Below are 24,541 nucleotides of genomic sequence, written 5' to 3' on the forward strand. Positions count from 1 at the left end.
CCATCCATCAACCTGACACAGCCCCACCACAGCCTCCTCCCCAACCCCTCACCCCATCTCTCCTGCACCCCAACAGCCCCCGACACAGCCCCTCACCCCACACACAACCCCATCCATCAACCTGACACAGCCCCACCACAGCCTCCTCCCCAACCCCCACCCCATCTCTCCTGCACCCCAACAGCCCCCACACAGCCCCTCACCCCATCTCTCCTGCACCCCAACAGCCCCCAACAAACCCCTCACCCCATCCTTCCCCACCATCACAGCCCCCCACCCACTGCTTAATTTATAATGAAAGAGGTGCCAGAGCTGAAGCAATTTGTTTTACATTCCGAACGGATGCAGCAAGCCCAGAGGTACCAGGGCTATGAACCATCCCCCCCCCCGAGCCAGCCCCGCAAACCACCCGTCCCCCCTTACAGCCTCCCTCCCTCACAGCGCCCCCCCGAGCTCCCGGCCCCGGCATTTCCGGAAACCACCTGCCCCCAACACAACCGCGGCCCCCCCCGCAACAACGTCCCTCCCCTCCCCCCGGCCCGGGCAGAGCCGGGGCCTTGCTCGCTCCGGCAGCGTCGCAGCTATGGCAACCCCCGCGGCCTAGCCCGGCCTACGGAAACGGAAGCCGGCCGGGGCTCTGTCGCTCAGGCAGCCGGGAGCGGCGGGGGGGGTTGGTTTGAACCGTTGGCTGCTTAGCCGGGTGCCTAGGCTGGCAGCGGCCTCGGCCTCTCCGGGGCAGGGGGTGCCAGGCCGAGCAGTGCCTGGAGAGGGACGCTCCCTCCCCACTGACCGGGGGGTACTGAGCAGGCCCCCCTCCAGCCTGAGACCCCCCCCGACCAGCATAGGGACCCCCCAGAACAGGCCTCGTGCTCCCCTCCCCTCCTGCTGCAGCAGCCCCCAAAGCTCCCCGTTGGGTGCCGTGCGAGCTGTGGAGCCCCGGGGAGACCCCCAGAGTGCGGGGGAGCCGTGCCCAAGCCTCGACGTCGTGGACGCGAGGTAAATGGCGCTGCGTGGTCATGGCCCAGCAGACGGATTGAGGGGCGTGATGGAGGGAAATCGCCTTCCCCACGTGCGAAATCCAGCAGCGGGGCGCGAAGGTGGTTAAAGCTCTGGAAGTCGTGGGGGAAATCACATGTCATGATGGTACCTGATGCAAAGTGGGGAAAAAATAAATCTGAGAGGAGAGGGGGAGAAATAGCATCACTCCTTTCCTTGCGGCCACCTTCCACGGTTGCGTATGACAGCTTGTTTGCGAAATGCTTAGCAGTGGGTAGGAAGGTGGGAACAGGTGGCTAGAAGATGTCACTGTGCTTAAGTGATCTATGGAAGAGATAGCAAAGGAAACCAGTGCTGGGGGCTGGAAAGTTGACAGGCTGAGTAAGATACATATAGTGATATATCTGTCCAACTGCTAACAAGGGTTGGGAACCTGTTTAGTATGAGGCAAATAGTGCAGCATTGTAATATATGTAGTATAACAATACTTAAATCACAGAACATATAGATGACAAAGTGGGGGCAACCTACCCTTGGATGGAAAATTATTGAATTTTGAGTAACGCAAAGGGTCTTGCATATCACTGATGGGTGTTTATGTATAATGATTTATTTGTGTAATTTCTAGTGGGAACAGCAAGCCCTAGACTACTTGTAAAGCATTGTAATTAGCATAATCTTGCAGTGTAATGTAGAAAATGTTTACTATTTTAAAATTTAGATAGAAATTAATGATAACAGGAACCCTTGGCTCACTGCATTTCCAAATTTCAGTTCAGTTTAATACCAATACCAATACCAACATTAGTATATGCATTTACAAATTTCAATTTGGCACAAATGGAATACTAGATTAGAATGTTACATGATAGTATACATTGCATAAAAATAGCTGAAGGAGAAGAAGAGTGAGGAAAAATACATTTTCCTCTTGATATGGAATATTATTGAATGTTGGAGCCGGGAGATAGATAGTATGTGAGGGAGGAGACTTTCCCTCTCAGTTGAAGATGTAAACAGGTAAATAGTGCATTAGATTATAAAACCCTGATCCTCCAAAGACATCTGTGCATGTACTTAAGTTTATTCACTCTCAATGGACCCAAAGGCTAGTTGGGCTTGGTGTGTCTCAAGTTAGATACGTACATAGGCCTCAATCCCACAAACACATTGCATTTTACATCATCCCTATATATTTTAGGCTGCAGTTAGCATGATCATTGCTAAATGTAATCTCCTGAATGGGAAACTAATGAATTTATAAATCATGAGATAGATAATTTGGAAGAAAGACTTTTGTATGATTCTCTCCTAACCCCCTAGTACATAAGAATGGCTGTACTGGATCAGACCAAAGGTCCATCCAGCCCAGTATCCTGTCTACTGACAGTGGCCAATGCCAGGTGCCCAAGAGGGAGTGAACCTAACAGGTAATGATCAAGTGATCTCTTTCCTGCCATCCATCTCCACTCTCTGAGAAACAGAGGTTAGGGACACCATTCCTTACCCATCTTGGCTAATAGTCATTAATGGACTTAACTTCCATGAATTTATCTAGTTCTCTTTTAAATGCTGTTATAGTCTTAGCCTTCACAACCTCCTCAGGCAAGGAGTTCCACAAGTTGATTGTGCACTGTGTGAAGAAGAACTTCCTTTTATTTGTTTTAAACCTTCTACCCATTAATTTCATTTGGTGGCCCCTAGTTCTTGTATTATGGGAATAAATAAATAACTTTTCCTTATCTACTTTCTCCACATCACTCATGATTTTATATACCTCTATCATATCCCCCCATAGTCTCCTCTTTTCCAAGCTGAAAAGTCCTAGCCTCTTTAATCTCTCCTCATATGGGACCCATTTCAAACCCCTAATCATTTTAGTTGCCCTTCTCCGAACCATTTCTAGTGCCAGTATATCTTTTTTGAGATGAGGACACCACGTCTGTACGCAGTATTCAAGATATGGATGTACCATCGATTTATATAAGGGCAATAATATATTCTCTGTCTTATTCTCTATCCCCTTTTTAATGATTCCTAACATCTTGTTTGCTTTTTTGACTGCCTCTGCACATTGCGTGGATGTCTTCAGAGAACTATCCACGATGACGCCAACATCTTTTTCCTGATTTGTTGTAGCTAAATTTGCCCCCATCATATTGTATGTATACTTGGGGTTATTTTTTCCAATGTGCATTACTTTACATTTATCCATATTAAATTTCATTTGCTGTTTTGTTGCCCAGTCACTTAGATTTGTGAGATCTTTTTGGAGTTCTTCCCAGTCTGCTTTGGTCTTAACTATCTTGAGCAGTTTAAATCATCTGCAAACTTTGCCACCTCACTTTTTAAACCTTTCTTCAGATCATTTGAATAAGTTGAATAGGATTGGTCCTAGGACTGGGCCTTGGGGAACGCCACTAGTTACCCCCTCTCCATTCTGAGAATTTACCGTTATTCCTACCCTTTGTTCCCTGTCTTTTAACCAGTCTCAGTCCATGAAAGGACCTTCCCTTTTATCCGATGACAACTTAATTTACATAAGAGCCTTTGGTGAGGGACCTTGTCAAAGGCTTTCTGGAAATCTTAAGTATACTATGTCTTTGAGGGAGTCAACAACCCCTTGTCCACATGTTTATTGACCTCTTCAAAGAACTCTTAATAGAATTAGTAAGACATGATTTCCCTTTACAGAAACCATGTTGACTTTTGCCCAACAATTTATCAGTAAATCACTGTTTTTAAAAATGTACAACAGAGTGTTGTATTTTAGCTATATCTTCTGTTCCCAAATAACTTTTTATCAAAATATTATTTGTAATATTGTTCTTCTTGCTTTACACATTGTTTTCATTTGTAAGTGGTATCTTGTCACTGACTTCCAAGTAGGAAACGCTGTTTTTGGATGAATATTACCTAGTTTAATAGCTTTTAGGGAGTAATAAGATGGGTTTATTTATGACCTGTATCTTGCCAAATGCTTTTTTTAGGTGGTTATTGTTCTCTCTCCAATAAGCATTTCAAAATCAAACAAACATATTGTTTGACAAACTTTCCGGAGTGTTAGCTCTTTGCAAAAGTGTGTGTGTGTGTGAATTTAGTGCTAATGAAATAGCTATATTATTGTTTGTTCTTTTTAGGTAGCTCAAAAAGTTAGTATTTGCATTTAGACATTAGGTAGATTAATAGTAATCTATAGAACAATGAGGTTTTATATAATTTCTCTATTTCAATTTAAAATTTGCAGGTTGGCTGTTAAGTGCACAATGAGTAGTGAAGAGGAAACATGGGAGAAGTTGGATGCGGAATTTGATCACTATGTTGTAGATATGAAGCCATTTGTGCTAAAATTACCACATAAATCAGGTAAACTGTGCTACGAATTTGCATGTAAATAAACATGACAATCAGAAATACTCTAGTTTTACTACAGAATCTTGGTATATTATGAATCTCGAGTGTAAAATAATGACATCTGTATGCATTTGTAAATGCATTCTGCTAAATAACAAATTAAGTACCACAAACCTAATGTTGCAGAGTGCATCGTCATATGTGCTCAACTTTTAAAGTTGATTTTTAGGTTATCTTTTAAGCACCTTTTGTGAATACTGTTTATTCAAGCTCATCCTTCTTATTTTGATGACGTAAATGTACTTTTGCATAAATATATTAATTCCTGTATTTTCCAATTAATGAATTCAGTGGAAATTAAAACTAAAATAGGCTTTGTCTTGGAGATTATGCCATTTATAAAATTGCAAGCATTTTTTTAGAGACCAATCTGTCAAGATACAATTATGTTTATAAAAGAAATAAATCCAGCGCTGGAACTTTTTAAACTACTAGTACAAGTATCAGCTAAGGAGTGATTTTATGAGCTAAGTCATTACTTTCTTTTAATAGTATGCAGTTCACTTCTTATCTTCATATTAAGGGCCTGATTCTCCAAACCTTTGTTTGCACTAATAGTTCTGAATCCCACAGGTGATCTTGTCTTCCATGGAAGGATTTGTTTGAGTAAGGCTTCTCTCTCAGGCCTTTAAATTGAATGATAAAATATTAATGCTCATGCAAACTGTATTTTGCAACTGAGGGCATGATTCTGAAGGCACTGACAGTTCTCAGCTTGCATTGAGTTTAATAGAAGGATGCTCAATACATTGCAGGATCTGACATGATCAGAAGTAGGTTTTCATAGCATTTCAAAATGATGCTGTAATCAGATTACTTTCAATAGAACAAATTTTATTTTACCTCTGAAGCATGCATTAGAGAGAATATTCTTCTCTGGAATTGAGACTCAAAATATTTATATAATAGTAGAACCCTGTACACTAAGCATAAATATGAATCCACAGAAATTAGTTCTGGAATGTGTCTCTCTTTATCCATTTGAAAATATAACTGTTACCATGGATCCACCATTATCTCATGTTCTGAGGCTGGCACACACCTTTTCTTTAGGTGAAGGGCTGTTTTTATGGTTGTCCTGAAAAGGCTAATGAAGCAGAACTCTTCTGGAAAATCCTGAGGGAAAACATTGTTCCTACTAGGGTTTGATAGTATGTATTAATAATCTCTTAAATAATCTCTTATCTTCAGCAGTCAATAAAGGGTGCTAGGAGTCTTCTTCTCCAGCTTTGCCTTCACAGGCTGCCTTGGTTGATAGCCGTTTTCCCTCCTGCTTAATCTGGGACAGTGGTGTGGGAAGTCTTGGTTGAAGCTACCTAACAGTCATAAAGAATTTAGTGAATTTTTACACTTTTTTATTTTGTTTGTTTTTAGTTTTGGTTGATAATTCATATTAGTTAAACAAGCTGGCTTCATGTCTTGGCTGATTTGAGTACCTCTGCAAAGAAACTTCTGATTACAGAAAAAATGAGTGGATTTTGGGATGGCGGCTAGATCTAAAGGGAATGAAAGATAAATTTTATGTAGCTGAGTTTAGGCCAGTGATGTTTCATAGATGTTTAAGGCCAGAAGGGACTATTGTGATCATCCAGTCTGACCTGCATAACACAGGTCATATGACTTCCCTGTATTAACTCTTGATTCAAGTCCAATAGCCATGCTTGAACTAGAATCTTTTAGAAAAATCTCCAATCTTGTTTTAAAACTTTCCAGTGTTGGAGAATCCATCACAGCACTTGGGAAGTTGCTCCAATGATTAAGTATTTTCACTGTTAAAATTTTATGCTTTATTTCTAGCCTGAATGTGTCTAGCTACGTCTTCCAGCCATTGGCTATACCTTTGTCTGCTAGATTGAAGAACCCTCTACTATCCAATATTTTCCTCATGTAGATACTTCTAGACTGTGACCAGATCACCCATTACATTTCTTTTTGATAAGCTAAATAGGTTGAGCTTGTTGAGTCTCTCACTATAAAGCTATTCTCTGAACCCTCTCCAATTTATCAACACCCTTCTTGAATTGTGGACACCAGAGCTGGATGCAGTATTCCAGTAGCAGATGCAATAGTGCCAAATACAGAGGTAATATAACCTCACCACTCCTACTCAATATTCCCTTGCTTATACAATGAAAGATTACATTACCCCTTTTGGCCACAATGTTATGCTGGGAACTGATGTTTAACTGATTATCCATAATGACCCAAGTCTTTTTCAGTCACTGCTTCCTGGATAGTGTCTCCTATCCTGTAAGAATAGCTTACATTCTTTGTTCTCAGATGTGACCTTACATTTGGCCATTTACTGAGATACTAAAGGTGTTGGGAGAACTTTTTGCTTTGTCTCCTTGTTCCTAACTGGCAAATGTCATCAGGGAAGAACTAAGCTCATTGTTGGTAGAGGGACGACAGGGTGCCATCTTCTTTTAAGGAGGTTAGTCTGTAGCTCAAGAAAACAACATTTGATCCTTGCAGTCTGGTTATCATTTAGTACTGTATTTAATCTTCCATATTTGGTAGTTTATGGGAAGAACTGTGATAATTCAGAAGCATCAGATTTCCTTGACACTTGTCATCCTTCTGCAGTTCTGGGAACAGGACAGGAATTGCGTTGGTAGAAGATAACTTCTTAGTGATGGATGAAGACCGAGTGCGTATGTGTATGTTGATACTGCTGGATGATTCAGTTGTCCTCAATTGTGAGCTAGTTTTGGTTTTCCTATGGCTTGCATTGGGAGAATGCAAGGCTGCTTTTGGGTGAATCCATTTCTTCCTTGATGGCCTCCTTGAGAGAGTGGGGTTGGAAAATTGTTCCTCATACCTATAGCATGCTGTTATATAGTGTTTCACAGAGTTCAGTCTTTTCTCCCTTCATGTTCAGCATGTAGATGGGGACTTTGGGAGGGTATGGCTTGCAGCAATTTCAGTAGACTGCTGATACTTAACTTGACTTCTCTATTGTGCATATCTCAGCTAGTGCTGCCAAACACTTGGCTCAGTGTCTCACTTGGAATTGGGGGCATTGAGTTTCAGCCAGCTGGTTGTCATCCATCTGGATAAGACTGAGGTGCTGCTGGTAATGTTGGGGATAAGCAACTAGAAATTATGGTGAAGATTATATTTGTTGAGGATATGTGCCTGCTATTTGTAGCTAGAGTTTGCACCTTTGGATTGTTGTTGGGTAGCAAGCTGATGTTGGAATATCACAAACCACAGTGTTGAGGAGGGTTTTAACTCATATATACCTGACTAGGAGACTGAGACTCTCTTTTGGATGTGAACCTTACCACTTTGGTCATAGAAAGATTAGATTACTGCAGCGTGCATGGGACTGTACCCTAGGTCAACTCAGAAATTGAAACTGGTTCAGAAAGCAAAATAAACTTTAAGTGATATAGTACTCTGGGAGTACATAACATTAGTTGTCCATGATCTGACTGCACAGGCTGTCTATAAGTTTTCAAATTGAATTTAAAGTATATGTTTTGAGCTGTATAGCATGGAAGTATTTCTATGGCACTCTTCTTAAAGTTAGTACGGAATTCAATTTTCTTTTTCTGTGATATTCTAGTGGATAAATTATATTTTTCCATTTGTGTTTTGTTTGACCTGAAGTTCCTTTCCATGAAAAATATACACATCCTTGTAAAATTTCATGTTCTACCTTAAAACTTCCTTTGTGCAAAACTTAAATTCTTGATTGAAGAGAGAGATGTCTACAAAGTTATGCTGTGGTTCTTTCATAACTTCTGCCGTTCTTAGGTTTGTTCTGTTTTCCGAGAAAGTCTATTGTAATGGAATGTATTTTTCTAGAACGTCAGAGATGTGCGCTCTGGATTAAAAAACTCTGCGAGCCCTCAGGAGCAGGTGCGGGAATTATGGGTAGAAAGAATCGGAACTTGTATGCAAAATTGTTGCTGCATATGCTGAAACGAGGAGTTCTAGAAGGCCCTTTTACACATAAACCTGAACCTGGAATTCTGAAAACCTTGCCTTCATATATGGTGGGTATTTATTTCATTTTTATGGAGAACAAACTTGAGTAGTTCATAAATGTAATTTAAAAATTGTATATTTAAGTATTCACTTTTGGTTACAGATGGAATCAAATTCTGCAGTGATTGCAGTGGAATTGCAAAGAGTGAATGTTGGCCTACAACTTGTACTGTGGTTCCATTAATAATTTGTAACTGGAGTTGGCAAACAGATTTCTAGGTCTTTGTGAATTTTTTTTATGTGACCTGTTTTGTTTTCTTCTTCAAATAAAAAAGAAGTTCAGGAAGTGTGGAAACATACCTTTTTGATGATATCTAATTAAGTTGCTAACTGATATTTACAGATAACTTAAAATATGTTTAAAAGGACATAATCAATATTTTCAAAGCTAGACTTAAACTTCAAATTGGTATAGTGAAAGGAAAGAGAGTCTTGTGCTTGAAGCTTAGGGCTGTTGTATTCCTGGCTTTGTTACAGACTTAGATGGGTAAATCAATTAAATACTTTATATGTATGTTAAAAAAAAAAAAAGTGTGTATGGGGATAATGGCTCACATGGGCATTGTGAAGGGTAGGGCCTGACTTTTAGAAATTCTGAACTTTCTGCTGCTCCCTTTGACTTCAGCACTTCTGAAAATCAGTTCTTTAATTTATTATTATTGTAAAATGCATTTAGCTTTTTGGTGTTACTCAGTGGTATTGCTACTCAATTTTTAGTTTTGAAGGGTTGTTTTAATTTTATATATGTTTGGGTTAAACAATAATGAATTGATGATTGGATTGAAAAAATATTGATTTTCTATACTAAACTAACCATCTCTGATCCCTTAGGCCATCAAAAGTTTTTTTTTTTCCCTTGTTTGTTCTTTCCTCTTCCTTCTCCAACTTTAATGCCCCAAACTAAAAACAATTAATGTTTTAGAACAATGTTTTAAATGTTTCAAAACAATGTTCTCTCTGCGTGTTGAGGATGGCTTCATGATGAGCAGGGCCCCAAGGTAATGGGGATGCTGGGGTTGAAGTACTGGGCTGTGAATCTTACTATTGGAAGAGGCAGTTGGATCTGGATCATAAGGTGGCTGATTAGTACAGGAAGGTTGGTCCCTAACTGGTTCCTAACATGGTATGTAGCTAAGCCTGATCCTGCTCTTCAGAGCAAGTTATCAATTTATGACGCTGTTCATAGAACAGTTTTGTTAGTGATCAGTAATACAGGCTGTGCAAAGATGTTCTGTGGTAATAAGTGCTATGTAAACTTATAACTATTTTCCCTTATATCCAGGACTCAGTATTCTTGGCCCCCTATTTTAAGCATGCATTCACTGAACTTATTGGCAAACCCCCTTTGACTTTACTGGAATGGAATTGCATTCTTTATGCTGCTACCAAACCAGCAAGCAAGTGATGATGATGATGATAAAAAAGGGTGCATATATTCCTGGGTTGTTTTTGTTTTTTTTTGTCTAGATCTTACAATGTTTATCTTTTCTGACTAACCGGATCTTTAATTTTTTTTAAATATAGTCAATCTATTTTGATGAACCAAATTCAACGAGAGCACAGAGTGGTAGCCCAGAAGCTTTACCTGACTGGGTCATGGGAGAACTAGGAACAAGTGAATCAAAATTGGAGGAATCATGGAAATTCTCTTCTAGAGAGGAGTCAGCTTTGGTAGCATCACCACTTGTACACAGGTAAGAATTCAAAATCTGATCTATAAATAATGCTTATTAACATGTCGAATTGGACATAATCTTACTGTAAAGTGCTAGTTTTTTGTATATAATAACAATATGTTAAAAAAAATTAAGGTTGCAAAGTCAGTCACTCAAAAGTTTGGAAGTGTCAGTATTAAGGTTGCCTGAACAATGTTAATTCGGCCCTTTGTGAGTAAGCACCATGATAGTCTTTAATTACAAATTATTTTCCCTCCTCCACTGCTACAATTCAATTTTCCTGCCCTCCCTCCTCTCCCACTCTCTGGCTTCTGCAGTCCTCCCTCTCCTTCCTCTCCCTTCGCGAGGTATTCAAATCACTCTGTTTCCTCTTCCTCCTTGTACCCTGAGCTTCGAGAAGCACAGGAGAATGTCTCCTTGTTTTCAGTTCCTGTGCCTGGCTTCACAGTGGTTTCCACAGCCAAGAAGAGCAATTGCAGGGAAAAGCCTGCCCTCTGCAGGAGCCCTGGACTCGGAGCATGCTCAGTGCAGACTCTAAGGAAATTTAGCAGCCAAACTCTAACAAGTCTCTACTGAGCATCTGCAAACTGAAATTTTTGAGAAGCTTATAATTTGGCTATATTTGGGCAGTTTGATGGAGAACACAGAGATGGCAGAAGGTAAATCTCTCACACCAGTGTGTCCTCTCTGCCAATTTTAAGTCTCTGATCCAAAGCATGGAGGTGCTAGAACTTCTCAGCAAAATGATTGTAAGAATTTTTATTCACACGGGCAAAACAATTTATTTTTCCTAATCTTGCTCTGAGAAACAGTTGAATGGTTTTTGCTGAAGTGAAAAAATACAAAAACCCCAACATTCAGCCTAAAGCAGACAGCCAGCAAGGAAAATTTCAGCCTGAATGGTTAAAGTTTTGCAACGTTTTCTGTAAGTAACTGAAAGCAGGGTCTTATAATAGAAAGTGTTGGTCAACCTTAACTATAGGTGGAGGTGCCTACTCCATCTCTGATAAGTGCATTCTTGAAAGCCTTTAGAGATCAGAAAATCTTCACAACCCTCTTGCGATGTGTGTAAGTGAATATTTTACATCATTTGACAGATAGGTACAATGAACTGAAAAGCCCAAGGCCTCAGAGGGAGTTAACTTTGGATGCCTAGATTAGGACTTTGGGTGGAAGTAAGCAGATCCAATGGAGGCATACAGGCAGAGTCAAGGAGAGGCCTTGAAATCAGTGCAAGTTTCTCTTGTAGGTCTCCCAAGATTCGGGATCTTGGGAAGTACACTGGTTCTGGGCAATTATTTAGGACGTTGCTGATCAAAATATGGTATATGTTTTAGAACAGGAATCATCTTATGACATTATATAAAATTTAACAAGATGTGTATATTGTGTTGATCTTACTTCTGTCTTCAGTTTGTTTTGTGCTCCGAGCTTTTTGACATATAATTTTATGATATTTTATAGACCTATTTATTATTGTGTGAAAGCTCTTTTGTCCATGACACTGGAAAATAGTTTTAACTAAACAGTGAAAGTGGAAAAGGAACAGTCAATCTACTGATGTGAGGGATAGCTTAGTAATATGGAAAAACAGTTGATTAGTTGACTTCTGCAGGAAACTTTTTAATATAATCAGTTTAGGAGCTTTGGGAACAGCTCGCTGAATTACAGTCAGGTCTCCAGATTGACACTTGGAGTTGCTGAGAGTATTGATCAGCTATCAGATCTCTGGGTGCCTAACCTGACTTTCCTTAATGAACTAAATATAAAACTTACATCTCTCTTTTAGCAAATTGGTTACCTTGGCAAATGTGATGTTTTGACTAGAAACATCTTTTGGATTTGTTTTTATTGATACGTTCTCTGTTAGAAAAATAGATTTACTTATGTTTCCCTTATATTTAATTCATGCATGTAAGGAAGCATGCTATTCTGGGCTGTATTCTTCTTCAAACTGCAAATTCTTCTGCAGTCTTCCCTAAATCTATAGCTCTTCCTTTAACCATACATATGAGGCTGAGGTAATATTTGAGATGTCAGCTGGTGTAGTTTTATCTCCTCCAGTTGATCCAGTACAAATTAATAAATAAAAATCTGCTAAACAAACAGAAAAGTGCACAAGAAACTTTTATTTCACATGTATTTTTATAGTGAATAATTTATTGCAAATTGGAACTGAAGTTTAATGCCGCCTCATAAATTTTACAACCACTTCTACTTGTCCTTTGAAAAACCTCTTTTAATCTTAAAAGATTTTTCCCTCTTAGTGTGTTTTGATCACTTTATAAAATCTTCCTTTACTTAGACCTTCTTGTATGTGAGGTATTTCTAATGACATTTTAGATTATGCTGTTTGTGTGCTAGCCCTTTTTTTTCATTATTAAAGATGCAGTCTTTTTGAAGTCTTTTTCTTGGGGCTCTTGTTAAGCAGCTCTTTCGTGTCTAAATCCTGTGTAAGACTTTGGAACATCTTCCTGTGTTCTGCTAGCAGACATTTTCTCTCAGTGCAGTAGTTCAAAGGTGGCTATGCTCTGATAGCAAAGATTGGCCACAATTTTCAAGTCTAAATGCTTACAGTTAGGAGTGAAATCCTGACTCCATTGACTTTAGTGGGTGTTTTGCCATTGATTTCAGTAGGGCCATGATTTCACACTAGATACCCAATTTGCAGAGGCACTGAACACGCACCTTGTTTATATTTAGATGATTAAGAGTTGATTTAGGTGCTCAATGTTAGACACAACCAAATTTGACATTTTTGCTATAAGATTTCAATATTATATCTCTCATTCATTTGCACACCACTGAGCCTTTGGTTTTTAAATCCACTATTTTTTCTCTCATCTTACCCAAATGTTTTTGCCTGTGGAGGCTACTTTTTTTTAATCCAGGCACAAATTGATAGGTGAGTAGTTAAACTTTCAGAAGTCTTATTGAAAGTCTGTAGAAAAGTAAACATGATTTTTGGCTCCTAAGTCAGTCACTTAGGGACTAAACATTTTACCAGATGGCTTCACGTCCTTCTAACAGTGACTTAAAATTTCAGATTGTCTTAATGTCCATTAAACCCGAGATAACACATGTATCACATTTGATACTCTTAGTTGGTCTTTCGGTTGCCTTCACTTATGCTCACTGATATGGATTTCTTGTCTTGAGTGTAGATGCCAAGCATAGATGCAGAATATCAGTAGTTGCCATGAGAGTCCCGGCACTACCATGGTACTCTTCTAGGTTTTGTCATACATCTTGACGCTGCTTCCCAAAAAGAAATGTCTAACTAGAAAAGGAAAATAAAATACATGTGGCTCGATTAACCCTTTAGGCTTGGCCACCCTTGAATATGAGGTGGTGTGGAGCTGTGCCACCCTAAAAATAGAACCAGAAAGGCTTTGGGCTTTAAAGATGCCTCTCTGAGACATGTTTCCTCTTTAGCTCTCCTTTTATTCTCAGAGTGGGGTTGAAGGGGGTTGAAATATGTTACATTAGCACTATACAAGATGCAGCATACTCCTCCCCTCTTGCATCCAACCCACTCTGGTAGTCAGCGTGTGGGGGATGTGGGCTGGAGCCATACCTCCATCTACTTTCAGCCCTCCTTTCCCCCCCCTCCTTTTGTCTTTCCTCTGACTTGCTTGCAGGGAGGAATATCAGGGAGCACAACCTCTTCTCTCTACCCATATCTGGATCCAGCGTCCAGATAGGTCCTATGCAACTGCACGGGGAAGTGTGGTGGTGGAGAGTCGTTACCTCATTTTACTTTTCTGTGTTCTACATAACACTAAGATATATTTCTAAACCATAATGGGCAGCTGTTGTGGCTACTAAGAAGACAGATGTTGGATCTGGTACCTGAGAATCCCTCTAAAGTTCCATGCAGTCTGTTAAGTGATTGTAAAAACGACACCACCTTACTCATTAGATCTGGTCTCTATGTGTATTCAGATATCAGCTTGTTTGCTTACTTACTTACTATATCTGCTTACTTTAGAGGGGGGAAACCTTTTACTGCTGTTATCCCTGCAGAATCAACCCAGTTCAGGCAGTATGAAACTGTTGCTTTTTCTGATTTGCATATCAGCAGAAGAATTGTTAACTAAATTCTACGTGCCAGGCCATCTGCACAGATTATGCATCTAGTTAAGCCTGTGCCACCACAGGGAACAAAGTTTCACAGATGACACTGAGGAGTGGGGAGGTGTGGGAGGTCTAGGTTGGATATTAGGAAATACTATTTCACTAGGAGGGTGGTGAAGCACTGGAGTGGGTTACCTAGGGAGGTGGTGGAATCTCCATCCTTAGAGGTTTTTAAGGCCCGTCTTGACAAAGCCCTGGCTGGGATGATTATGTTGGTGTTGGTCCTGCTTTGAGCAGGGGATTGGACTAGAACCTCCTGAAGTCTCTTCCAACCCTTATCTTCTATGATTCTATGATATCCTCTGAGGACAACAGGGTTGCATGGGTGTAACTAAAGAGCAGCATTTGCCCTTGGAATCTTTACAGCAAGTGAAGATACATGATGCAAAAAGAGCATCACATAATTTTCAGATCTCAGTCTGTGTTTGCCATGATGGTAAATAAATAAGCCTCATTATACTTCTAAATTGAGCAAATTCAATATTAAAATTGTGACAGTAAATGTGGAACTCCATTGTGACATTTTTTTCAAAGCCACTTTTCAGAGTAGAATTGCACTTTCATAGAAGATTAGGGTTAGAAGAGACATCTAGTCCAACCCTCTGCTTAAAGCGGGACCAACCCCAACTAAATCATCCCAGCGAGAGCTTTGTTAAGCTGGGCCTTAAAAACCTCTAGGGATGGAGATTCCACCACCTCCCTAAGTAACCCATTCCAGTGCTCCACCACACTCCTAGTGAAATAGTGTTTCCTAATATCCAACCTACACCTCTCCCACTGCAACTTGAGACCATTGCTCCTTGTTCTGTCATCTGCCACCATTGAGAACAGCTTACCTCTATTCTCTTTGGAACCCCCTCTTCAGGTAGTTGAAGGCTGCTATCAAATCCCTCCTCACTCTTCTCTTCTACAGATTAAATAAGCCCAGTTCCCTCAGCCTCTCCTCATAAGTCATGTGCCCCAGACCCCTAATCATTTTTGTTGCCCTCCACTCGACTGTTTCCAATTTGTCTGTATCATTTCTGTAGTGGAGGGGTAGGGGGCAAAACTGGACGCAATACTCTAAATGTGGCCTCACCAGTGCCGAATAGAGGGGAATAATCACTTCCCTTGATCTGCTGGCAAAGCTCCTACTAATGCAGCCCAATATGCCTTCAGCCTTTTTGGCAACAAGGGCACACTGCTGACGCATATCCAGCTTCTCGTCCACTGTAATCCTCAGGTCCTTTTCTGCCGAACTGCCGCTTAGGCAGTCAGATCCCAGCCTGTAGCAGTGCCTGGGATTCTTCTATCTGAAGTGCAGGACTCTGCACTTGTCCTTGTTGAACCTCATCAGATTTCTTTTGGCCCAATCCTCCAATTTATCTAGGTCCCTCTGGACCCTATTCCTACCCTCAAGCCTATCAACCTCTCCTTCCAGCTTAGTGTCATTTGCGAACTTGCTGAGGGTGCAATCCATCCCATCATCCAGATCATTAATGAAGATGTAGAACAAAACCAGCTCCACGACCGACCCCTGGGGCAATCCGCTTGATACCAGATGCCAACTAGACATGGAGCCGTTGAGCCAGATGATCTAGCTAGCTTTCTATCCGCCTGGTAGTCTGTTCATTGAGTCCATACTTCTTTAACTTGCTGGCAAGAATACTGTGGGAAAGCATATCAAAAGCTTTGCTAAAGTCAAGGTATATTACGTCCACCGCATTCCCCATATCCACAGAGCCAGTTATCTCATCATAGAAGGCAATCGGGTTGGTCGGGCATGTTGACTGTTCCCGATCACATTCACCTGTTCCAAGTGCTTTAAATACATGTTGTCCTGTAAAGCATGATCATGGATGGTGTTCTTTGGCAGTGTAGCATTAGTCTGCAGCTAATGGCTAGCAGGCAATCAAAAGCACAAGATACTCACTTCTAGAAGTGGGTACTCCATTCAAAGAACACATCTATTTTTGGGGGGGGGGGACGACTTTAATTTGTGCATTAAATTTTTGAAGAGGAATAAAAATGGAGGAGAAAACCTAGGTTACTTTTACACTTGGCAGTTCTTCTGAGTTACATGTTAAATTCATAAAGTGAGTTTCCACTTCACATAAACTGAGTATAAAAGAGAAAATATTTAAAACATTTAAGCTATGCAAAGGGTAAGGAAGGGCCAAATGGAGCTTTGTTATCTGTAAAAAGAAACAATATTTCATGGGAATAGTTGATGTATAATGTGTCTCTATTACTTTGTTACATGTCTTCCTTTGTTTTTACAGTGGTGAACATGCTGTCAGTGCTCAGTAAATAAATATTAAAAGTGTGAACCTTTTTCAGTGTGTTTCTTGGTGCCTCTGCAATTTATTGTAATGCCAGCAGATGGCGAACTTCTTCCATTTTGTGTAGTAAAGCAAATTCTTCTTTGTACTGGAGCATGTTTATTAATGTGGCCTATGTGGATAAGCAGTATGTTTTAGCTTTGATTAATATTCTATTATCCTACTATTGGTAATTTAATTCTTACAGGTAGACCATAGCAGTTTCTGAAGACATTTTAAAACAAGCCATTTATTTCAAAGAAAGATGTTTATGAATTATGGTTTTGAGAGCAACTAATACTCAGGTTTGAGTAACATAACCCAAGATTACCACCCCCCTTTTAAAAATCGGAGTAAAAGAGCACTTGTTGGCCTGCTGTACTCTGTTATTTTTGTACAGTTTGTGTATATGCTATTTTACTTATGGAAATGGCGGTTTTTCCTAGGAACCTACTTACCTGTTACATTTATAAAATAAATGCAGATTGTCAGATTTTTTTTTCTGCCAGAGTGGGATTGGGTAATGCTGGACTTGACGCGACAAGAGAGGTCCTTCATGTCAAAAATTGGGAGGGTAGATTTAAACTAGCATTGTATAGTTAGATTTTAATAGAAATCTGACCTTTCAAACTGAATTAGTAGATGTTGTTTATAGACATCTAGATTATGCCTTAAAACCAGTCCTGTTGTGTTGTACCACCCTAAGAGGAAGCCACATTTTCTCCCACCTGGTTCCTAGTAGGAAATCATTTGCTACTCTCCTTTATCAGTAAAAATTACTCCCTCTTCCTATGCCAGCCCACTGTCCTGGCTGGTGTCGGGGTGAAGAAGTTGGAATCAAGGCTGTGGCCACTCCCTGTCGACCTGCATTGGCAGGGGAGGGGGAAATAGCACCCTTGTCTACTACTTCCAGAGATGAACAGGGAAGACTGCAAAGGAACTCCCCCTTATGTCCTGTATGGTTTGATTAAGGCTAAGCAACAGTCCCCATCTTTTCAAAGCTTCTACTTATAAAACTGAGCAATGCTGCTTCTTTTTTAAGGTCCACTTAAAAATAACAAAGAGGTGCCTAAGTATATCTGAACACACTTTTCCAGTTTTAAAATACTTGAGTAATCTTTTGTGGGTAAGATTGAACATGACATCTGTTTGTTTTTTTTTAAACCTGAAGCTTTATCTAGCCATCACATAACCTGAAAAGAAACAGCCTATATTGAGATAAAGTATAGATTTACATACAGATAAAGATTTGTTGTCTTGTAATATAAAATAAATCCTGGCAGAATAAAATTCTGTTACGGGTAGGAATGTTATGAGTCACTGGAGACAATATTTGCATTTTTATATTCCTTTTGTTCTTTTTCCTCCTAGTTTTTGTTTATCCAAACCATTCGCTGCAATGCAATCACTATTGTTTATCCTCACACTTTATTGATATTTACTCATGCCAGAAGAAAGGTATGCTCCAGCTGGTACATTTCAATGCTCCCTGCTGCTTAGATGAAAGCTGGGACTGTTTTCCTCATGGAAAGTTGGTTTGTGTTTCAGTTTTCATAGAAGTGACTAATTTATACTGTACATCCAACAATTGTGTCTCTCTTCATAAACACTTAATTCATCTCAGCATCTCTTGGCATAACTCACAGCTGAATTTTTTGCTGGGAGGGAAAGAATGTAAGGTATTTTAATAGTCTGACTTGACTTTAATAGTACGTGGCTATTTGTTAATAGGTATATTGATTAAGGCGATATATTTTTATCTTAATGTGAATGGATTTGCACTGTACATAGAAAGATTCTTCTCTACAACCTCAAATTTAGCATGGCCAAAGACAGGCTTATAATTCTTTCTCCCAGATCCTCTTCTTTACGTCTATTCTCCATTATGATCTAGATTATAGCCATTCTGCCTGTGACTCGAGCCCATAAGATGAGACTTATTTTCATCTCTCCCTTTCCTTCACATATACAGTTCTGACACTTTTTACTCCAATGTTTGTTCTAAAAATACACCTTGTCCTTTCTTCTCTGGTGGACAAAGTTCTTGTCAATGCCCTAATCATCTTCTTGCTTAAATACTGCAGTCTTGTCCTTTTCAGGACTATCCCTACCCTGTCCAGTCAATGAGGCTGACATGAAATGAAACTCGCAAAACATTTCTGGTTTGACCATGTTACTCTCCACTCCCACCCTTTAAATTACTGGTTCCCCATGAAATGCAACATTAATTTCAAACTTCTTGTCTTTGCCTTCTAGATTTTACAGTGGTCAGCATGTGCTTATGTTTCTGACCTGCTTTCTTGTAGCTTTTCTTCCACTCTGTAGTGATGCCAGCTCAATGCTTGTTTCTTTTCCTTCTCTTACAGTTCCCACACCTTATTTTGTGCTGCTCTTTATGTTTAGAATGCCTGTCTCAAAATTATTTACCAAATAATCTACTTCACTGCATTCGGGTCTATTCTAAAATCTCACATCTGTTGTCTTGTCTATGAGAAATAAGAGGAGGAAAGATAAGAGCCCTTAAAGTTTGCACAATCCTAGCTGTATAACCACTGGTCTTGCTATTTTCACCTTTTTTCTTCCTTTTCCCTCATGTACCTTTTCTGTGGCCCTCACTTGAATGTAAATGTTATATTCCATGTGTTTATTTGTGAGCTGCCTTAGTTCTTCAGTGTGGCTAGGGCTAGTGCTAGGGCCTAGAAATAGCCATGCAAGCAGAGTTCCATTCATTCATTCATCCTTAGTGATAGTAAGAAATCAAAGTTGTAAGCTCTTGGAGGTAGGGATTGCTTCTCCTTTTGTAAAAGCAGCAAAGAATACCCACTTCTTCAGATGCATGCACCCACGAAAGCTCATGCTCCAAAACGTCTGTTAGTCTATAAGGTGCCACAGGATTCTTTGCTGCTTTTACAGATCCACACTAACACGGCTACCCCTCTGATACTTTTCTCCTTTTGTGTTCATACATTACCTGGCACAGTGGGGCCCTGATCTTGATTGCCACCTCTGGGCACTACTGCAATATCAAAAGGTTATTCCTTCCTGCGGTATTTAGACCTCATCCTGGAAATATACATAATGTTTGAAAGGAGAGTGTTTTCTGTGTGTCTTTCCCTAATTTCCTGTTTATATTTTTTCTCTCAATCTATAGTCCAGGTATCTAATCTTGCAGTGATAAGAACACTGCAGCACATTGTTGTGTAGGTTTTCTAGTATAATAACCTTTGAAAGAGCAGCTTTTATTTCAGCAGCACATAAAATATGTGTATTGATACTCTAGGCATTCCCATGGCAAGAAGTCATGAGCTCTGGAAGTTGGGTTATATGCATTGTAAAAAGCAGAGAGGCTATTGTTACTTTAAGCTGACATCATTTGTGACATGGGTCATATGGGAGCTCTATGTAATAGACAGTACAAACATTTCTAACTTGTTTTCATTATCTATTTAACAATTAAAAGAAAATTTAATGTTTAATATTTAAATAATGCTTAATTTTTAAACAAAGGGGTTTTTGTTGTTTTAATCCATTATTAAAACAGGATAGAAATTTTGCCTACAGCTCTCTATGAAGGACTTCCATAATGCAAGTGTCATAAATGATGATGTTTTTGGTCACCGTTATGTAGAAGGTACATACAGTAACTATGATTTAAAGTCTTTATTTTCAAATAAGTTTGACTGTGTTTTTCACCTTTTAAACTTTCATACTTCTGGATGACTAAAACATTTTTATCTTTCATGATATAATTAAATCTTTTTTGAATGTATTTATAACTCTTGAATCATAATTAAAAACCAATGTGTAAGCACTACATTTTTTGTGAGAGAAATGACTGATTATAAAACTGGGCATTTCAGTTCTAACTGTTATGATTCTATCAACCTGATAAATGTTATGAAAAAAATATGATTTAACAAATGTTAGGGGCACAATTAAAATATTTTGATTACCCTAATATTTTGTTTGGAGCAGAACAATTTGATGGGTAATAGTTTCAGAAAAAGGACCATGTTTATTGTGAGATGTTGAGTGTAGTTTAAAAGTTCTATTCATCTTTTTTGGCTCCTGATTCATATTGTACTGCAGGAAATGGTGGTAATGAATAAGTATGGCGTGTGCATCTTGTCTTGGTTAGTGATGAATTAGTGTCTGACTGCTGTTAGTGGGCCCTCTGTTGCTTAATATTCTGTCTTTCTAGTATAGAGATACTGACTACCTTGGTAAAAATGCCATGCTATTTTTTGCAGGAGTAACAGTAATAGATTGTGATTATCAGACAAAACTCTGTGTAAAGGACAGTAAGTGTTGCACAGGCCTCCTGAACTGCGGGGGAGAGGAAAGAGTGAGAGGGAAGAATTTCACAAGCAGTTTCATTTTAGGGTCTCAAAAGACTTCCCAAATGTTAATTAAGCTGCCGTGCAACCTTAATTCGGCACCCTTGTGCATATGCATCGTGATAGTTTTAATTAAATGAACACATACTATTTTTTTTCCCAGAGGACCCCTGCCTCAGTGAGTGCTCTGAACACAGAATTATTAATTTCCTCTATGGCATTCTCCACTATATTATCTGAGTGCTTCATAAACAGTAATGAAGCTGTTTTCACAAGACCCCTGTGAGATGAGGCAGTATTATTTATCTCCATTTCACAGATGGAGAACTGAGGCTAAGAAATATTAGGGTAAAAAGACACCTAGGACCTAATTTTTCAGAGTACTTAGCATTATATAGCACTTCATGTGATCAGAGGGTAGCTGCCATTGACTTTATTTGCAGTTGAGAGTGCTCAGCCCTTTTGTCAATCAGACTGCAGGGTGTCAAGTTGAGCATCCAGTATGTGAGGCATACACAGTTGATGATCATGTCTGAAAAGTTTATCTTAAGTGACTTGATTGGCATCATGTAGGAACTCTGTGGCAGAAGCAAGAATAGAAGTCATTTCTCCAGGGCAGCGTTCAACGGTCTTTACCATGAGACTGCCCTTTCTCTTCCTGCCGATCCCTGCCTCATTCACTGCATAGCTTCCGAGCTTCTGTAACAAATCAGGTAGGGATCTTACAGACAAGACAGCCCTTATTCAGCTCCAGAGGAGGTCCATCATTCACATTGAATGAAGCATGAGTCCTGTGAAAAAATTAGTATGCGATCATGTAATTAAAAACTGTATCATAAAGCACACACACATCTCTGTTACTGGAGGTTTACAACCATGGTAGCCCATTCTGTATGATCCTCTACTAATCAATTTGTGGATAAATAATCCTTTTGATCCACCATTTATACCATCTCCTCTGTCCAAGATCATCTTTTTCTGCTTCGTGTTTTTCTGTTCGCTTTCTCTTCCAGTACCCGTAACATGTATTGACTGCTGAACCTCTTAAAATTTGTCCTGCAAATTGAATCTTTCTTTTCGTAAGATTTCTGACTAGCATTTGCTGAGTTTCAGTCATTTCCAATACTATTTTTTTGGTTACTTGGTCTGTTCATGATGTATTTTCAGACTTCTTCTATAACACCATAACTCAAAGGATTGTAATTTCTTTATTATCAATATTTTGGATGTCCATGTTTCATAGCTGTAATTTAACACAGACCAAATGTAAGATTTTAAGAGTTGGAATTTAGTCTTCACATTTATGTCCCTTCTTGCAGGGCTTTGGAGCTGTGCTCCAGCTTTGCTCCAGTTCCAGGCTAAAACCTGCAGCTCCACTGCTCCATGCTCCAGCTCCAGGCTCTGCTCCAAAGCCCTGCCTTCTCATCAGATATTTAGGTTAAGGCAACCTTAATTCTGGCATTTCCTAGTTTTTGAGTGCTTGACTTTGCAACTGTAGTAATATTCTTTTTAAATAATTTTTTGTATGTAATTTCTTGGGGGTTTGAAAGAGGAAACTGAACATACAAATTCCATCATGTGGCGTCATATTAACACCCACATGGGGAATCTGCAGGGTTGGAATCTTTAGCTCCATCACGCACACCTCTCTCACGTGAGCTAAGAAGCTAACTGATAGCAGGTAGAAAAGTCTGTGCCACAAGAGCACGCTCCTGTCCAGAGCCTGGAATAGAACCTAAGACTTCTGAGTCTCACCATTCCTTTTATGTCAGCAAATATCTGTGAAACCCACTGGCAGAGTGTCCTATCCCCATCCCAAGTGGTTGTCTAAACAGCATAAATATTAGTTTGCCAGCTATCACATTTAACATTTGGGTTTGGGGAACTCTGTGCTTCCTGCTCATCAAGAGCTGAAACAATGTTCTTGAGGCACCGAATTACCAGCTGTTGGGCTCTGAATAGAGCTGAACTGCCAGTGCCATAAGGAGTTAAAAATCTTGAAGAACTAGTGGAACTCTAACTTGTCTGGTGTAAGAGATCTGAGACTAAAGAGCAGGGATCCAGTCAAATGATATCTTCAAAGAAGAATAACGGATGGTGTGTAATTTCCCTTCCATGTTGGATGAAATGATTTCTATGTATGGTTTTATCAAGCCCTTTGATCCTTCTGATGAAATGTGCTATAGATGGAAGATAATTGTCATATCACTGTGACCCTACTCGTGACATCAACTGAAAATTATCTCACCAATAGTACAAGCTGCTTCATAATATAGCCTTTCTGTTTCTGAATATTATTCCACTGCCATAAATGCTTTAGTCATCATTAAATATGTGGAGCCTTTTCTTATTTTTTCCCTTGAACTTAGGAAATAGACCAAGTAATAACTTTGGAACAATCATGTAGAGACCCAGGAATTTGATAGGTATCTTCAACGTACAATGCAATTATCAGTTTAGGGTGCGGTTTTCCAAAAGCATCTAGGGGCATTAGGAGCACAAGTCTAATTGAAGTTGTGTTCATGATGTTAGAATTCTAATGTTCTATATTATCAACAATTCACTTTCAAATAAGCTTTTTCCTTTCCAACTTTAGTCTGTGTCTTCTGATGTTAAAAACTCTATTCCTGAGCAAAATCTGGGTATTTTTAGAAAATGCAATCTTTTAATATCACAAAATAAAACCTAACTGTACTGGGCCGGTGCAAATCTTCTTTAGGAATAAATGGATTAAAATATACACAATTGTAAAGAATAAAATTCCAGCTAAATTAATAATTGTCGTATCACCCAACATCCATATCTATATAACAAGCAGAAACAAAGAAAACATATTGAAATAACATAGCATTACATTATATGTTAAATATTGTGAATTTATTTTTTAAGAGTATTTGAGAAATTTATTCATCTTCCCACTGTTTTTAAAATGCTTCAATTTAGATGCTACAAAAACACCATTTTCCCTCTTATTCGGTTAACCAATTTATTTTTAATCTGCATCACCTCACATAATATTTTCTCCTGTATCTATTACTTCAAAAATATTTTGAGATCAAGATATCTGTCCACTGTGTTGTTAGATGTGAATTCTTTATATTCTGGTTGTTACTGTTTTGTGATGACAGGGAAAGATACAAGTATAATGGGAAGCTAGCGTTAAGATCACATTCTATGAGTCCACCTCACCGGTCAGATGAGGACAACCGTGCCATGCAGACACCTGTAAGATACTTTTTTGTAATAAATTTGATCTTGTTTCAGTGAATTATTTTTATGTAGCCCCATAAAATTGTCATTTCTCATTGTAAAAGTCATCCCTGTGTGCAGGTAGAAAAATGTAGCAAACAGCAGTGGGAAGGACTGAAGCTCACCGAAGTCTGTGCTCTGCAGTTGCTGAAAAAAAAATTCACATTGGTTACTTGCACTTTGTCCTAGATGGATGACTCTGATTTAGTGCAGAACAAGGCTGGTCAGCTGCATTGTTCCCATTAAACAATTTGGCAAATTAACTGCTGTTGATGTCATCTTGTATTTTTCAATAATAGATTAAAGAAAACTGCTGAGGCTTTTTTGGCTGCATTTAATGATAGTCGACCTTTTGAAGGACTGAATTTTTGACTGATTGTTTTATCCAGTGTCAGACAGCCAGCATTATGTCTTACTAAGAGAGACTAAACAGACT

At 39.2% G+C, this 24,541-nt stretch overlaps 1 protein-coding gene across 2 annotated transcripts in view; it reads left to right on the top strand.

The window, feature by feature from the left end:
- Positions 1-549: 549 nt before the first annotated feature.
- The window catches only part of CEP112 (centrosomal protein 112), a 278,377-nt gene continuing 254,385 nt past the window's right edge, over positions 550-24,541 (top strand). For both annotated transcript variants that reach the window (XM_030534468.1, XM_030534469.1), the window contains exons 1-5: positions 550-996; positions 4,244-4,362; positions 8,224-8,414; positions 9,931-10,100; positions 23,985-24,081. In XM_030534468.1, the coding sequence (XP_030390328.1) occupies positions 4,263-4,362; positions 8,224-8,414; positions 9,931-10,100; positions 23,985-24,081 (558 nt within the window). In that variant the 5' untranslated portion in view covers positions 550-996; positions 4,244-4,262. The remainder of the gene's footprint in view (positions 997-4,243; positions 4,363-8,223; positions 8,415-9,930; positions 10,101-23,984; positions 24,082-24,541) is intronic.

This window comes from Gopherus evgoodei, chromosome 15 (assembly GCF_007399415.2).
Source record: "Gopherus evgoodei ecotype Sinaloan lineage chromosome 15, rGopEvg1_v1.p, whole genome shotgun sequence".
NCBI classification, from domain to species: Eukaryota; Metazoa; Chordata; order Testudines; family Testudinidae; genus Gopherus; species Gopherus evgoodei.